Source organism: Gambusia affinis, linkage group LG07 (assembly GCF_019740435.1).
Source record: "Gambusia affinis linkage group LG07, SWU_Gaff_1.0, whole genome shotgun sequence".
In the NCBI taxonomy this organism is placed as follows: domain Eukaryota; kingdom Metazoa; phylum Chordata; class Actinopteri; order Cyprinodontiformes; family Poeciliidae; genus Gambusia; species Gambusia affinis.
In genome coordinates this window covers 21,673,773-21,692,018 of record NC_057874.1, presented here as the reverse complement: position 1 = coordinate 21,692,018, position 18,246 = coordinate 21,673,773, and the positions used below count along the sequence as shown (strand labels likewise).

Below are 18,246 nucleotides of genomic sequence, written 5' to 3'. Positions count from 1 at the left end.
CGGCTTTACATCAGTTCATGGTCACAGTGGGAGAAAAAAAATCTTTTTATTATTTCTATATTAGGAGAAATTAATGAATACAGCAATTTATCTATTGCGCCATCAAGAAGGAAAACATGTTTTTGATAATTAATTATCACTGCCCCAGGGTTGAATACTGGAGAAAATTTTTAAACTTTTAAGAAATAAATTAAAAATATCCGATTTACCAACACTGTAAGATGGATGATTAAAAAAGCAGGATTATTCTAAACAAAAGTTTTTATCATTATTATTATTATTATTACACTACACTTTTTACATATTTCTTTTCATTTTGTTTTTTGTGGCACTTAAATGTTTCAGATAATCAAACAAATGTCAAATTTTAGAAACAGATAACCTTAGTAAATTGAAAGAGCAGTTGTCAGATAGAAAGGAAAAAAAAGCTCTCCAAACCAAAATCTCTTGTTTTTTTTTGTTTGTTTGTTTTTTTTTTAAACCCAAATATTCAGATAAATTGAAAACAAACTTAAGTACATAGAGTTAGGAATTTAGAATTCAATTAATTAAACAATAGCTAAAAGTGAAGGGATGTAAAATTGCTAAAATTCTGCCACCTTTTGAACAATAAAGTCTCTTGTTGTGCACAGTCTCTGGTGGCCTTCTTCCTCAATTATTTGGTCCATTACTGTCTCCTTGTGGAAACATCTACATATTTCAAGCCTTGGAGAAATCAATATTTTCACTGGGAAAGCTGGAGTTATCTCAGTTTAGCATCTAAAATTGCAAAACACATTAAGAATTAGTGAAGGTGGCCAAAATAATCCATTTATTACCAGTTCTACAACTTATGGTGGTGCTGATTGTTTTCTAAGATATTACCAGTCAACAGTATTTTTTGTGTTTTAACTTGGAATGTGAGGAAAAATACTGTACAGTATATTATTTGTTTTTATTGCTGATAGCAACTAGCCACCAGTATAATTAGTAATTCGTATTGCAACTTCCAAATTGAATGCAGCGTTAATGCATTTACTGCCTCCCATTGCGGTTGCTGGCGATGCATTACAGGCAGCTAAAAAACAGGATGGTCGAGAGGAATTAGTGGAATGGATTTCTCAGGAAAACCATGTGAAGACTTAGAAATAATAGGCTGTTGTTATGATATTATGTACCGTACTTAATTTATAGAGTATAGCACAGAAAAAATAGACTTTTCCAGAAATTATAACAAAAGTGAAATAAAGTTATTTCATTATGGAATCCAAAGTAGAAGATAATGTCTTCTTTTGGGATACACTGTTCCTAAACACTCAATCCTCTCATGTTTCAGAATCTGTATCTTCAATACAGATTCTGTCAGAGATCAGTGAGTGTAAGCTTTCAAGAGAATCCATTTCAGCCAGGGTTCTTAGCCAAATACAAAAGATAAGATTCCTTCTATGATCTTCAATGAACGCTCTAATCTTTTATTGTAGTGTAGAGAAGAGATTCAGCTTCAGTTAATCTAGAAAAAAAATAAACAAATAAATCTTTCAAGCATCCAAAGTTTGAGACCACTCTCCAGTTATCTGCCAAACCTTACATTTACAGATGTGATTGACTGGTGATCCATCCATTTATCAAAGGACGTTTCATTTCTTTTTGGTTTTCTTCACAAAATCTTCTGTCTTCCTCTGTTGCTCAGAATCATCTAAAAGATTTTCCTTTTTTTTCTCCTGGCATTCATATTTAATTGAATTTTATACATTTACTGATTAAAAAAGAAGACATCATAAATATATTATTTGCAAGTTATCATGACTGTTGTTTGATCTCAGAGCCCACAGGACAGTTTGTTTATAACCTCTTATCAGTAATCAGCACTCTGAGAAGTTATGACCTGATTAATGCGAGGGTCCATCTCCCGCTCACAGCTGAACACACAAACAGATGTCGCTGTAGAAACTCAGTAAGATAACAGGAAGGAAAGGGAGGGCTTCTTTTCCTGCGTCATTATTTGTTCATGTATCTTTTATCTTTTGGGAAGCATCTCATCCAGATCCATCTCCTCCCCTGATAAGAGGATACAGGACCTGCCCAGGAAGGCGTGCACAACATTTCTGCAGTGTTGTTCTTTTGGATTGTAGATAGTCGCCATGGTGAACTGTGGTTGATTGAATTTTGATGATTTCTTTTTTATTTATTCTTGTTTGTTTGTTGGTGAAGTTGTTCCATCCCTCGGGGTGTTTCTCTGCTAGTACATCAGAATCTATCTATGCAACAAAGTTATATGAAAAGTTAAACTTTTTGCATTCATGCTGCAGAGTTTGTATAAAGTCTGGAATTTAATTCCTTCATGTTTCACACCTGGAAAATAAGGAAAAATGAAAATAAGAGCATGGAAAGCATGTTCTATTTTCAGACTTTATTCCTTGTGTCATTGTCTAAATATTGTGCCCTTCCTTTCATTCTTCCTTTGTTGTATCGTTCCATTTTTTGCCGTTCCCTTCTTCATAGTTTCTTCATTTGTGCCCTTCCTGTCCTTTCTTCCCTCCTGATTTCCATGCCTTTCCTCTCTTCTTTTCTTCCTTCCTGACTCACTCTTCCTTATCCCTTTACTTTTATTCATCTTTGTGTCTTTTCCTATTTTTTTGTCCTCATATTCTGCTGTCCTACCTTGATTTCCTTGTTTGTGTCCTTCCACCTCTGTTACCTTGTGTCTTAATTTCTTTACTTTTTTGTAGGTCTCCACACAAAAAAGGACAATATTAGCCAACTGTCTTTGACTTCAGCTGTGTGGTTCTGCTACTGTAAACTGTTTCCATTCACACATTTATAGGACGCCGATGAAGGCGCTGCACAGAATTTTCCCTATGGACTGGGTTAGTTACTTTGTGCTGCTGCTCTGCTTGCAGTTCAGTAAAACTTCTAATTGTAATTGCAGAGATTTGGTTTGTGCAGCCAACCTGCTGCAGACACTAATTAAAGATTTTGTTGTTTACATGTCGATGTTTCAGTGGTCGATCACTTAGGGATTGTGTTGGAGGAGTTTTATGCATGTGTATAACATCCACCTCTTGGAGGTCATCTGTCTAGATATTATCAAGAAATTTTAATGTCATTGTGAAGTTCAGTCATCTCTGTCGCATCTAATCTAATTATAGGTGAAGGAAAAACATTGATCAACGTTTTATAATTCAATGTTCTGCTGTGTAACATTGAGTTCTGGGTTTTATTATTGCAATTTTGATGTTGTTTTCAGCTAAACATTGCTGTAGACTAAACATCCACTTCTCAATATTATAATATTTTTTCTTAAATACCAATAAATAATACAATAATTGCTCATCCTCATTTCTGTAAAATACCAAATGTTTGACATCATCTTAATAAACCAAGTTAGAGCTAAAAACATCTTCAGCAATATAGCACATCTCTTAAAGTGGATTGTATATTATATATTGTTCCTTTGTTTAATAAGCTCATTAGAAGGGTTTTTACAGAAATTATTTTTACTTGTCAGGAGGGTAAAAGGATGCATTGGCAGACAAATAAAAAATAAATGTAATCATATGTTTGCCTGACTGCTAAAGAAAAGAGGCCCTACATAAAATATTCATTAATGGACAGAAACCAAGAAAAATCATGAATATTAAGAGAAAGGAGAACAATAAGAAAGTATATTTGTAAAACCTAGTATCCTGAGGCTGTTTATGCTGATCACTGCGGTGGTCTCCTCCTCACATCATCTCCTTTCTGCTACCTGCCTCTCCCCTCACCACCAGCCCCAAAAGATGCTTATCACAACTCAGGCACATTTCATCTTAGCTGCTGCATCAATGGTAAGACTTTCCCTGACAACGCAATTCAGCAGCACTGCATTTATTTTAGTGTTGGCACCAAGAAACCACTCATGTTCACTGCAAAGACACTGTGCTTTCCTATTGCAGAAAAAAATATTCCCCTGCCAGTCTAAATCACTGGGTTGAAGTATACCACTCACTTCTCTGGATATATAAAATCTCGGTCCTGGGAATTTTAGACTGCTTCTGTTAACATTTGTGAAAGCGTCGCTCTCAGTAGCTCAGTGAATCTCAGCATGGTACTGTAATAGGACTCCATTTTTGAAAAAGGTCCAGTTAGAAAATGCAATTAAACAATACACTGTTGAGGGAAGATTATAACAAAGTGGAAGCCTTTTGGAAAGACAGTAACTCAACAACAACATAATTTAACATGTAAAATAAGTGAGATCTGTTCAAAGTGTGTAGAAGTTTGCAACTTTCCATATCTACAGGTGTCCAAAGTTAGTGTTGCCTTCAGATTAGCTCAGGAAAATACCTACTTTGCCAAGTACAATGCAAATAATCATGTGTAGTGGTGTAAAGCAGTCTGCCACTAGACTTACGGACCATGTAGACATATTCTCTGTCTGGTGACCCAGTGGAGGAGTCGGGGTTTTGCAGCTGCAAGAAAAAGAGCATTTGCCTGGGTACATTTTGTAAAGTGAAAAGTTCAGTGCAGAGGAGATCACATCACGAGTTTCACTCCAGCTTAAGTGAAAGGAACACTTACAGTTTCTGCATACCAATGTATGTATGACATGGGCCATCTCTTCCGACATCAGTGTCTGACCTCACAAATGTTCTTTAGATACGACGGTCAAAAATGGTCCTAAACACACTCTGACACTTAGTAGACCAGAAGCTAAAGCCCTATGAGTAAAAAGCGAGAAATTCCTACGAGTGAAAACATACAAGCAACAGCATTTACTAATAAAGTATAATATATTGTAAAATGTAAATGCTGAAGGCATAAAATACAGAATACTGACATTTTAAAACACCAACTTATTCAAAATGAGAAGAAACAAAATGTTTATAGACCACTGTGATAATCACAAGGGTGGTCATGTTGTGACAAATCTGCACATAAAAATACATTTCTATTTCTGTGGAATTTGTGATAACTTTCATCTAAGTAATTGTTTATGTCCACAAAAAGTGTGACTTTACAGCAGAATTAAAATTTTAAAGAATTTTTTAAGGTTTTGCTCATTTTTTCTTTTTAATTAAATTTTTGTTCTATTTTTTGTTATTTGTAATGTCACAGAAGTTTCTTACAACATTTTTTTTAATCTGTCATCATTACAGGGTATTGTTTGCAGAATTGTGGGGAAAAATACACTCTGCTGTGGGGAAAGGTTGTTGCATAACAAAACATGAAAAAAAAACCTGAAGTTCTGTAAATACTTTCGTAACATACATGTCCCTGCAGTGTGGGAGAAAACAGGTCAACAGCATGCAGAAGGGAAACCATGCAAATTCCTCACCAGCTGAGATTTAAGCCTTCTTCTTACTGCAACAGTGACCTCTCATTGTGCAAAACACTAAACAATGAAGTATCTGGTATTAGACGAAAAATTGGCTCTTAATTAATTTGTGTACTGGTAATGTTAAACTGGAAGATTTACTTCTTTGTAGAGCAAGTCTCCGCCTTAATCCAGTCTCTGATCAGCTAAGCTATGTATGAACAGGAAATGCTTTAAGAGAGGAACAAAGAAACTTTTGATGTGCTCCTGAAATCCTCTAGTGACAGTTTTGGATTCGATACACAGACTGTAACTCATGAACGCAGTAAATAATAAATTTGTACAAACACAGTTTCCTTTTTGCTCAGTAAATTGCCCAAACAAACAACTTTTAATGGGAGATGCTACCTCGCAGAGTTATCAGCATCCATCAGAAGTTAAGGATTTTGCTCAAGGGTTCGTCAGTATGTGGATAGCAGGAGAACTGCATTGAACTGCTAATCTGATATATTTGCCAAAAAAAAAAGTAACAAGGATTTATGCTAAAGTAAATGCGTGATCAACTTGTTAACAATGTAGAAAAAGAGAAAGTTTATTATTCATTATGGTTTATCCAGCTGAGCTGGTAAATAAGAATCATTAATACATTTCTAACAGTATGTTTCTTTTGCATTTTTGCCTCTGGGTTTTTTCAGCATCTAAAAGAAGTGCTGTTCAACTTTTTATCTTGTTGCTTTCACAAGTCAGTATTTTCATAAATGAAACTACGTGTGGCCAATGTTCATTTCTTTACGTGGCAACATGTGGTGTTATCTACACAAAGTTTTATACAAGCATTAACAAATTAAATCTCATTTAGTCTCTCATTAGCAGCGGTCAGTAGGTGAGAGCATGGGTAGATGTTTGATCAGTCTCCCATTCAACACAAGTGCAAATATTTAATAACCATACATGCACACACTCACAATAAGTCATTTCAACAACCAAGATAACCTCACATGCATGTCACCCATTTTGTCATGTATGTTGAAGAGACTTCACATGCATGTTAGGTTAGCCTAAATAAATTTAAATGCAGTTTTATTCTCTCTGAGAGGGGGTAATGAGGGCCTTTAAGGAAAACAAACTTGATGGCAATCGATCTCCAGGGATGTGGAGATGTCAGCTACAGAGGCGATATTGGCAGCTCCCCTCAGATTTGTACAAAATTTGTATAAAACAGCACTGCAGAGATGATATGTGACACTTACCCGATGCTGCCGGATTGATCGCTCACTCCAGAACCTTGAGTCCATTTTCGTAATAGTTCGCCATCTTCTCCTTGATGCTCAAGAGAGTGCATGTAGCCACCAATAGCCGCTGCAGCAGCTCCTTTTGTTTGGTTCGGCCTCAGATTTTAAAGACGACTGATTGCTGCTGAGCTGCTGTGCGAGTCATAGTAGACATATGCTGGAGGTGTTCTAACAAAATGGGAAAAAAAAAATTGCAGTAAAAGAGCTTTGACAGTAAAGTGTGAAAAAAACCTAATCAAGGTCTAGCAGACGCAGGATTCAGCCTGTCCTCTGAAAGCCTCTAGTTGATAATAGCTGCTCATTTTGTCCTTCAGCTTTACTGCATAAGAATCAAGTGCTCAGTTATATTTAACAGTGCATAGTTTTTGTCCATACTATTTACTTATTTAAACCTATTAAAGAGACTTGATATAGGCTTTTTCAAAGTTATTCTTAATGAAAGGTCCTTGGAGAGGAGATGAAAGAGAGGAAAGGGAAGATTGTTTCTATTGTGAGCTTAAATGACACATTTTCAAACTTATGGAACTTTTTTTTTCATTGTTAATGATTCTACAAAGCCTAATTCAAGTTTTTTTTTTTTATTTCCCCTTTATTTGTCTTTGTAAGTATATTGAAAATCAATTGAAATCTGCCAAAAGGCTACATGCATTTCATACCATATCATAGCACAAAAGAGCAATGATATAAAAGGAAAACAATTTTACACCACATAACACAAAAGCCAAATTTCACAGTCAATATAGCAATGTGTTAACCGTAAGTGGCTTAAAGCAAGTGCAGTGTTCCTGGGTTATTGTTTGTATTCTGAAAGAATTTCTGAAACGACAAGTGTAATGAAAGAGCTGAGCTCGCTTGCAGCTCTGCTCATATTGAAGAGAAGAGGAACCAAAGTAAATCAGGGAATCTATGAAAGTGTTGGAAAATAAACTTCAATTAATTTTATGGAGTACTGTGTATTGGCAGTATGAAAAAGGCTCCTTCTGAGAATTTTTCAAGTGAAAAGAACCCAGTGAATTTGTTAAATTTACAATAAGAAAGAGAAAGTGAGTTCTAGTTTTCTGTATAAATCATCAGGTGTTGTCAGGGTGTATTAAAATGTTTTGAAGTGTTTAATTTTCATCTAGTCATCCATTTCCAACACGCTGGTGCCTGTCACCAGCAGACAACGAGCAAGAAACAGAGTCTGTGGACATGTCAATAATCCATCACAGGGCAATACAATGGTTTTGTTTCATTTACAAAAACAAGAAAAGAAGAAAATATCTAAGTTAAAACATACAAGAATATTACTCGTATTGCGAAAATAAAGAAATATCGATTTTATTCATTCCTGAAATAATAAATTAGACATTATTAAAAATAAACACCTGTATGCAGCGTTGTTTTTTAAGAAAGCTGGTTTATTGCACAGAATAGTTTGCCAACATGATCTTGTTAATCAGCTGGTTATCAGCTAGAAAACCAAGTTTCTATTGAAAATTTAAAATAGCGCTGTGCTTAGGGGGTATTCACACCAGGAAAGTCCTTCAATCCCCTTGTTTAGTCCGTAGTGAAATGACAATTACTCAAAAGTGGATCTCGGTTCATTCATTAGGGGTCAAAAAATGTATATTTGTATTATGATTACTTTACTAAGACCCTAACTTGCTATTATTGTGGGGAGTTTTGCCAGAAAAGAATGTCAGAGCTCAACTTCATTTGATGTTTCACGGGTTTCTGTGCATTTCGATCCTTTAATCTCTGTAAAAAGTGTTCTGCATAAATACAGAGAAGGAAGTTGGAAATTTTACCATCATCTGTTAGTTTCACTGATTAACCTTCCTCCAGCAATTATAAACTCTAAACAATCAGAACTGTTTTCTCTACCTAGGGTTTCTCCTCTTTGAGTCATTTCAGATTGAATCAGTTGTTTTCTGCAGGAAGCACAAATCAGTCCTGTCTTCATATGTTAATCTGGCTTGAAAATATATTCAATTGAACTCAAAAGGCAAGCAAAACAACAATGTGCTTATGGTGAATGTAAAAATAACACCATCTTGGGTTTATTATTTTTGTTATTTCCTGTGTTGCTTTGCTCATATCCTTATACCACTTGGTGTGAACTGTTTTTAATTTGTGTTTTTATTTGAGTGTGTGTGAAATGGAAACAGATGAGACTCTTTATCCGTCATGTGTGCAGATTGACACTGTGTATTTTTTTGAATTAGGATCCAGTTTGACGATTTTATCTGTCGGATTGGACTATCCGTCAGACAGACACTCTGATCTTTTGCATCATTGCACTACCTCACCGGTCCTCCCCTTTACCTCACCCTTTCATTTATACTTCTCAGCTTAGATTGGAAACATCTTCACAGGGGCCATAATTTAGGCGATCCAGAGAAATCACGATCCTGTGCTATGAATAATAGATGAGACAGATTTACTGATAATGCTACAGGTAATAATAGGTTAAGTGGAGGCCTGTCAGAAGCTTTCTGAGTATTTATTTCTGTTTCTTTGTCTCTTTTTTTCCATCAGTTCGCTACCTACTGAGGAACAATGTGAGTCCAGATCTCTGTAACGAAGACGGCCTCACTGCTCTGCATCAGGTAAGATCAGCTGTGTCCGTCTGTTCCACCATTTTTTTTCTCCTTTTGAGACAGATTTTGGAGTCTTGATGAGTATGAAAAAAAACACAATAAAACAAAGCATAGGCACAGATTTATATTTGTAGTTACTTAAAGTGCTTTGGTGGTGCTCCTCTTTAGCCCAAAGGAGCCCTAAATTCACACTGTTTAAACTACAGTGGAATGGGTAAGATTAAAATATACAGTCATATGTTAGTACAATTTAAATCTATCTGAAAACTGACTGAGATTGAAGTATTCTGTAATTAATTCTGTAAATTATTATTTGACCATAAAATACTAACAAGAAACATTGAAATTTGCGGTTCTAATGGAAAACAAATTTAGTGAGGTTTAGAAAGTTTCTATAAACCTAAACCTTGTGATGTTTTTCCTTTTTTTTCTCAGTAGTGAAAGAACCTTGAATTGTTCATGCTAAGGTCAAGTATATGAACTTTTATTAAATCATTTTTTGCCCCAGTGAATAGAGATAAAGATGCATAATATTTTAAACTCTGTGCAGGATCAAACCACATTAGCACCTTATTTGACCCCTCAAGACTTTTTGTTGCTTTGAACATATAAATGCAACACAATATTTCTGATCAATAATTTTTAAGGCATTGACATTAAAGTAAAATGGATGGTTTCATTTAGAAAGAAGTGTTCAGGGTTTCTGTTCCTGAAAAGTAATCTTTAATTCTGAGGAAATGAGTTAATTATTGGGAAAATTAGTTCATTTCAATGTAGGAAACAGATCAAGGACATCAGGCCTGTTTGTCAGGCTAATTAAAATCATTACTGGTATTACAATCAGAGCTTCCGAATGAATGCTTTACTCAGGAAGCAAACATTTCTGAAAACTGAAAAATGGCGCCTGTCTGGGAAAGCTATTACACAGCATCCGAGCCGATTCCTCAAAAAGCAGCAGACTGAATAAACACTTTATTTCCTGTGAAGCTGCTGGATGTGCATGAACATGCTTCTATTACAAAGGGGACAGTTCTGTTTGTTTCACTTAGGCTAAAATGTCAAATACCGGCGAGGCTTGAAGCATAGATCTAAATGCTAGATGGATTTAGCTTTATTTTGAATAGAGTGTCTGACTTTCGCAGGAATGGTTCTTTACCTTAAAGATCTCTGTAGGAGAAATGTTGATTGCTTTCTATCCCTTCTCCATCCCTCTCTTCTCATTTGGTTCCATCCTTTTCTCTCTGCCTGAGCTAACGCAGTCATATCTCTTCTCCCCTCTGGCTGTGCAAAGCCTAATATTCACACTCCAGCCGGGAGGCAGTGAAATGAACAACGGAAAAGAAAATTGAAGTCCATCAGTCACCACTGGTGAGGCTGCTGTTTTAAACAGAGCCAAGAAATTGGAATGACCTTTCAGCTTCCAATGTTCCTGATTATACGCTGTTTGGATGGGCTTGACTCCACACTGGGTGCAAGCTTTGACCCTTTTAGAGCGTAAATATCACAGTAACTGCCACAAATATATTGTCTAGAGAACACCAAATGGAAAGGACATTTGGATTCTTTTCCTAAAGTTTCAGTACATATCCATTCAGAACACATTTTACAATCTGCTAGTGTAAACAGTTTTGGGCCCCCAGAACATGAGGAATGATGTGACCACAAAAAGCAACATAAATGAAGAAAGGTTCAGGATCTGTTTCTTTAGACGGTTTGTCATATCTATCCAGGCCTGCTCTCACCTGTCTGATATGAGACATTAATAAAAAAAAATGGGTTACAGGGTCACAGCATGTACTGCAACACACACACAACATACAATACAAGCAATCAGAAATAAAAACTCCTCAGCATTTTTTTCCACTGTAACCAAAGCCACATGAATGCCTCTGTAGTCAAAATAATATGATGGATTATTTGTGCCATGGTTATTTTAAAGGCCACCAGCAAAGCAGAATTAAATCTGCTGAAAATCATCCACGACGCACATTCAAGACTAAGCCCCAAAATTAGTGTTCATGTCATGGTTTATTGTTCCTTTTTACCCTAACTCCATTTTTAAAAACGGCTTGTTGTGTGATTTAAGTTTAAAAAGGCAAAAACGTTGACAAAATTACCATGAGAAATAACAAAATGCAGTTTTCAAATGTTGATTTAATTTATAACAGAAGAAAACAATTCAAATCAACCTGGTTCTTTGTGAAAGAGTAATAGACCATTAAACTTAATAATCCAAACTGAGAAGCAGCAACACCTGCAAAGTGTTTGGGATAATTTGTTCTACGTTTTTACGTTTTGGCCCACATGGTCTTTGCAGAATTATTTTAACTAGTTACAGGTTTCATCCTTGCTGAAGTGTTTTGTGCATGAACTCTGTTTAGGGTCATGCCAAAGCATCTCTTGTCCAGACTTAAATAAATTACTGATTTGCTTTTGTCTTTGAAAATATAACTGAAACAAGTTCATTTAGTGAACAAGTGAAACAGTTTGGTTATTCTAAACAGATAAGAAAACAGTCCAGATAGGTTGAGTTTACTGCAGTTCCGTTCAGTGCTGGATTTATTTGTGATATGTTCCACTTTTTAAATCAGAAGGATAATCTGATTCAACATAAAAATGTAATCCAGTAGCAGTTTTCTTTTGTCAGTTCCTGCTCCTAAATTCACCTGCCTCATGTTGTCCTATATTTTAGCGACTCTGCTGTTATGCAGCTGTAATCTCTTGTATTTTGCTGCGTGTGTGTGTGTGTGTGTGTGTGTGTGTGTGTGTGTGACCCCGGTGTGGCTGTGTGTACACGGTGACCCAGAACATCACTGTTGGAGCCATGTTAGAAAGCATTCTTTTCTGCAATTTTAGTGCTGAAATACGTATGCAGACATGACAGACTCCACAGGCTCTAATGGATCATCTGCAGAGTTTAATCATGTTGAGCTGTGAAGTTTTCCCTCTGCCTCCTGTGTGGTTTTGGTCTTTTCATCAGTAATTCTGCTCTGCATTATTTCAAAGTTTGAGCAACCACAAGCTTTGCAGCATCATCTTCTTAAGTCTTGACTTGCGACCTCTTTCATATAAAACGGTAGAGCAAATTATTGCATGGCTCTAATGAATAGGAAATTATGGGTTTCAAATTTATTTTACAGTTGAAAATATGAAAAGTGTAATAAGCACTTTAATATTTAAGTACACAACTGTTATCTTGAAGGCAGCCTTGAGTTTGACATATGTAATTTAAAAGGGGATCAGAGTTTAGGCTGCTGAATAGCAATGCACTTCACACTTTTCAGACTTTATTTTATTTAAACTTTTAAAATCTTCTAACCATATTACATTTATTTTGCGCTTTTGCAGCACATTGTATTGGTGTGTAGCATAAAATCTCACAAAATAGGGCAAAATTTATGTTCATATTTAAATTGTATGAATCACAAAAGACACCATAAATCTGTGTCTTCATTTTTTAGAGAGGCACTTGTTTTCCAGACAGACGAATAACATTGCAGGATTGGCTCAAATTGCCCTTGAGTTCAGGTGTTCCTCTGGTGTTTCAGCTGCTTGTCAATGTTCAATTTAACAATCTAGCCTTCTTATGTCTTGTCTGCCAGCAGCCGAACCTTAGATTCCCATCACTCTTAGTGATTTGCACTCGCTTGTTAAGCTCTGGTAAAATTTAAAGCCCATTTAAGCTCATTTCAGTCGGGGCTGTAAGCTTTCTCACCTGGCCCTGTGCCTCTTAAAGCATCACTATTTCAGCTTTAGTGCAGTCTTTGTTGCCTTCAGCCATCTCAGCTGTGGCCTCAAACCAATTTTAGTCATTTAAAACTCCAAGTGTCAGCCTTGTTTCCTCGTCAGCCTGCTCCTCGCAGTCCTCTCTGCCCACAGATGACACCAGCCAAGATTGCTGCTGCTGTTTTCCAGCCACTCTGGGATAATCTGAGCTTTTGTTTGGACCACACTTCCATCCCTTTGTCAGTACTTTACATAAATTGCAGATTATTTCTTTCCATTTTTCTTGCAAGTTTGTAGATTGAAGTCCTTTTTTTCTTCTTGTAGAAAAACTAAGCAATAATCCTAGCATTTAGCAAGCAGGTGGGCCGGGTTTTACACGTTTTTTTTTTTTTTCAAAAAGAAATTAACCTAGATTTTTATCTGGCAAGTAGGTTGCTAATTCCTAGGTAGTTTTTGATAATATCTTTCATGCAAAAGCAGTAGGCTGGACTCTGAGGGTGTTGAAATCATTTGTTTTTTTCTGCGGTTCTTGTTAAAAGTCTTATCTTTTTGTGATGGTTTTCAGGTTGTATTATGTTTTTACATTGAGAATGTGTTGAGAATACTACATGATCAGAGTATGATCATGTTTGCTTGTTATGAATTTATGAAATTGCCATTTAAACAGCATCAGACAACCACACTAAAATGCTGAAATAAGGAAATGCGTGACTCACTCTCTTCTGCTTTGAACCTGGTTTTTCTTTCCGTCGTGAGCACAGGAAGCAGTCGACATATTTAAACCGCCAGTTCTGCTTCTGAATGCACACAGATGCAGTCTTCCTGCTCTTTTTTTTATTTTTATAATGCTGATCTCAGAATATTCACTAAATAACATCATATAACTCTGAGTAGAAGTCTGGATTTCCACTGCTGAGAACAGTTGAGTGACAAAGCTCAGCATTTCAAAAAGACATTAAATTACAATATTTGCTGTAGAAGAATGATGAACTGTTTTTTTCAGTTTTCCTGTTTTTCTTTTTTTTTACATGAAGATAAATTTTAAAAAAAGCTAACAAAAAAAAAAAAAAAACACACTGCAGAGAAAACTACTGTAATTTCAGACACTTGTATCTATAATTTAGTTTTTTCAGTCTATAACCAGAGATCACTATGAGGGTAAAATTTTGTTTATAAAATTTATGTTGAAATTTGCATTTTCAACACAGACTTCAAATGAAGCTGTTTTATGGTTCCTCTTAGACAGTTTAGCATCCGTCTAAACTGTCATAACAAAGCAAGACTTTTGTTTTGATATGACCTTTTTGTAGTTTCATAGGTTAAAATAGAAACTCTTAAGTTACATCGACACCCGAGGAAATGTGTTGCTTAGAGGAAATATGTCAATCAGTCGTGTGCCATTTCTCATTTCTCTCAGTCATTTCATTCCTTTGCTTGTGCTGAATGTATTCGTCACCCACAACATCTTCAAATAATAAATGCTCTGTGCAAGTAGCTTTGAATGAGCATAGCATCGTTTCTGCTGAGTGTTGTTTTAGGTGGACACAGTTTTATATGAGCATAGGACAGCAGAGGTCACAGGTGCAGCAAAAGTTGTCCTGAAAAGAGGTGATTTTTTTTTCTGTTTTAGAAGAGAATGAAATGGTCGGAGCCAAACATTCCTCCTGAATCTTTTACATCTGACTCATAATACAAGCTGGTTCTATGCATTCTCTTGTTTGACATTCATGTGTCTATCTTTGTCTGCTTTTTTAAAATATCTTTGTTCCTCTTTTGTGTTTTTTTATTTTCTACCCTGCTATCACTTCTCAGACATGACAAACCTCTAGTGATTGCACCACAGCTCATCTTTTCTGTAAAAACCTTGTAAAAGGAAGCATCCACTCTCTGCACCAAAGAAGTTTTATGATGAGTGTGTAAAATGCTACTGCTGTTCATTCTAGGGGCTGCAGAACAACTGAGTGCCATTCACAGATATTAAATAGATTAATGATCTTATTAGTTTTAATGTCTGCTCCTTTCACCACCTGGCTTTAAGGGGGAAAAAAAACAAACTATTGCACTTCTTCATCTTGATAAAATTGTGAATTTGTTCTTTAGTTTACAGACGGGCTGTAAATTCAAATTCAAGAATAGTTTATTAATCTAAAAGAGAAATTAAATGTTGCTGTAACTCATTAATATAGAATCTTGAAAATCTTCACATTAAAAAATTCAGTGTATTTTTCTGTGGTTTTATGTGACAGAACAATACAACTTAATCAATACAAAGGGTTATTCTTTGCTGTTTTACAGAGAAAATCTGAGACAGTTCTTTGTAGATCTACCTTTTGCTGGTACCTGCAACTCTCTAGACATATATCTGAAATACATTGGACAAACAAGGCCTTCTTCACCTATTAGATTTTAAAAGAAAGCTGTACATTTATTAAATAAAATAACTCTGCCACATCTTATGCAACGTTTATACATGTAAAAAAACCAAAATAATCGACAAAGTAGTCTGTCACCGTTTACTTTAGCGTAACTATGTTTTCCCGTTCATGTATACGTTCGTATTATGAGGAGTTGTCAGTATTTTGTTTTTACCTACTAACATTTTTTCTCTTTTTTTTCCCCGTCTCAGTTCTTTCTCTATCTTCACTGAAATCATTCATGGTTAATAACAGGATTGTCAGCATTTTATTGTGACGAATGTCTTACTTCATCTTAGCACAGAGCATAGGAAGATCACATCAGTCGAGTTGACTGAAGATGGTACGATGATGACAACAGAGACCTCTAGAAAGGTTTTTATTTCAAACCTTTGAGTGTTCATATCATGCCTGGCTCTGCCCTTCTGTGACACAGTAATCTCATCCTTCACTGCTGCTTTTTGCAGTCTCTTATTTTCTTGTTTTTCTTTCTCAGTCTTTGCTCTGTGCCTTGACTGAGCCACGCTCACATCAACTGGCTCCAGTGTAGAAGAAAACAACAGTTTGTCTGACAGATTTTATGGAAACATCTCCTCCCAGCCTCTCATTCACACCCAGCTTAACAAGGCTTCCTCCCCCTCCAAGCCTTTGTCTGTTTCTGTGGATGGGTGTGAGTTCTGGGTGCTTTTCCAGTTTTGTCTGGGATCCAGGAAGCAGCCCACACAATGGCTGATGTGTAGGAATAGTGTCTCCAGCTTGGCTTAATGTGTTCTCAGTTTTCCACCCAGCAATATGCCACTAAAGGTCTTGTGAAGAAACACTGTCTGACTGTTTTTTTTAGTCAGTCTTCATCTGTGCCACACAGATGTGAAAGTTTTTCTCTAAAACACATCAGTTAAGCACAGAAGTTTTCACATCAAGTTAAGAGTGACTCAATAAGAACAGCAGCTTCAAACATATTTTGTCCTTCTTGCTGTTCTTCAGTCTCTCAATATTGATATAAAATATCCAAGAGGAAATAATGTGATGATAAATGTTGAAAAATTATGTAACTTTCCATTACCCTAAATGTTATTGTGACATACTAAATCCTTAAAGAACTGCTCTTGCATTTATCAGTGTTATGACAGGAATATTTATCCCTCGTTTTCCCCCCACACAGTGTTGTATAGACAACTATGAGGAGATGGTGAAGCTGCTGTTGGACCGTGGAGCAAACGTTAACGCTCAGGACAACGAACTGTGGACGCCGCTGCATGCTGCTGCGACCTGTGGCCACGCAGGACTTGTCAAAATACTCATCGCACAGTGAGTCATGTAGAAACCTTAGTTTAAAGGGTGTTTCTTTTCTTATGTCGGAGAAAAAAAAAGCATGACTTCGGTGATGCCCAGAAATGTTTCCTCCAGATCCTTAATCTTGGACTTTTATTGTTGTAGTTTAAATTAATTGTGTTGAAAAAGCCAAATAAGTGGAAATGCATTTAAGTTTGAACAGCTTACACAAACTCTCTGAAGACATAAAAACCCCAATCTGTGGTTGAGCTAGATATGGTTGCAAACGTAAATTGTCATAAGGAAGTCAATGTAGCGCTTAAGGTCTTAACTAATAATTAGAGAAACGAGCCAGAGATCGAAATGGGCCATTTTCCCCTTGATTGGTTGTGACCATTATTTGGCAGATCAATAACTGAAAAAATAGTCTAAAAATAACATTAATGTAGTTTGCAATTTTTTGACATGAATAAAATATTATCTCCTCCAGATATTGAGTCTTTAATAATATGTAATATGGATATCACTTGAAATAAGTTAAAGCATCCACACCTTTAAACAAATATTATAAATGTTCAATAACTCTTATGGTTGAAGATGCCAGCATTCTTAAAGGGTTAAAGAAAATCTTTTCTTTAAATGCATTGAGCTCAGCTGTTTTCATGCATGAGTGCCAGATATTTTCTGCTGAATGTGCAAAATAATTTAACTGGGCTGTCTCTGCAGTTGGAGGGCTTCTCCAGCACAGCCTACAGAGGGTACATACTGTAGAAGCTCCTCAACCACCAGTAAAATACAGGAAAAGCGCCTGAGTTGAGCTCAAATACAACAGAAAATCACACAAAAACGTTGGTTTTGGAATCTATGTAGGAATGAGCCACAATAGCAGCAAGGAACTAAAATGCACACGACAGAGCAGCAACAAAATAAGGAGGTATACAGTGATGAATACTTACTAGATATAGTGATAAAATAATGTAGGTAGCTTAGGGATTTACATATTCGGTTTCTGCGTGGAATGCATCAGTTATAATTGCTTTGAAATTTTAAAAAATGTTGTAATAAGAAATAATCATCTTCTGATTCTAGCAATAAACTCTTAATTATTAAAACTCACTAACCTCCAAAACTGATCGTGGGAATTGGATTATTATTAATTTATTGTATTGGTTTAATGTAGCTGTAAATAACACATTACAGTTTGATAATAGGTAAGTTTTGATCAGATCAGATTGATCAGATTTTGTGAAGCTTTTTTTTATAATGATTACTTTTATTTTGCAATAAATTCAATAACATTTTGGGTTAGTGTCACCCATTGCTAGTTTTTTATCTTAAAGTAGAAGAGAAAATCCAAAGAAATTTTTAATCAGTTTGAAGCTGAACTTGAAGATCCAATAAGGCCGGGATTCACAGAGCCCATGTAGAAAATATGGTACATTTTTAAGCTTGTGTGTTTTTAGGTTTATATGCAGCTGTGGATAACAAAAAAGCAATTTTTGGAAGCCTGATTTCATTTCCCTTGACTTCCTTGTAGGAAAAAGGACAATTTTCTGTCTACAAAAATTACACTGGCTTCACTACGGAGCGACAAAATGGATGATAATGTATGTAGCAGTGGAGGAAAATGCAATCCCACTTTAATAACGTGATGGAAAATAGGATATTCATAAAAAATAGACCAA

At 35.8% G+C, this 18,246-nt stretch overlaps 1 protein-coding gene across 2 annotated transcripts in view; it reads left to right on the top strand.

Annotated features, from left to right (window-relative positions):
* The window catches only part of ppp1r16b (protein phosphatase 1, regulatory subunit 16B), an 83,062-nt gene that overhangs the window by 47,440 nt on the left and 17,376 nt on the right, over positions 1–18,246 (top strand). For both annotated transcript variants that reach the window (XM_044122403.1, XM_044122404.1), the window contains exons 3-4: positions 9,088–9,158; positions 16,452–16,597. In XM_044122403.1, the coding sequence (XP_043978338.1) occupies positions 9,088–9,158; positions 16,452–16,597 (217 nt within the window). The remainder of the gene's footprint in view (positions 1–9,087; positions 9,159–16,451; positions 16,598–18,246) is intronic.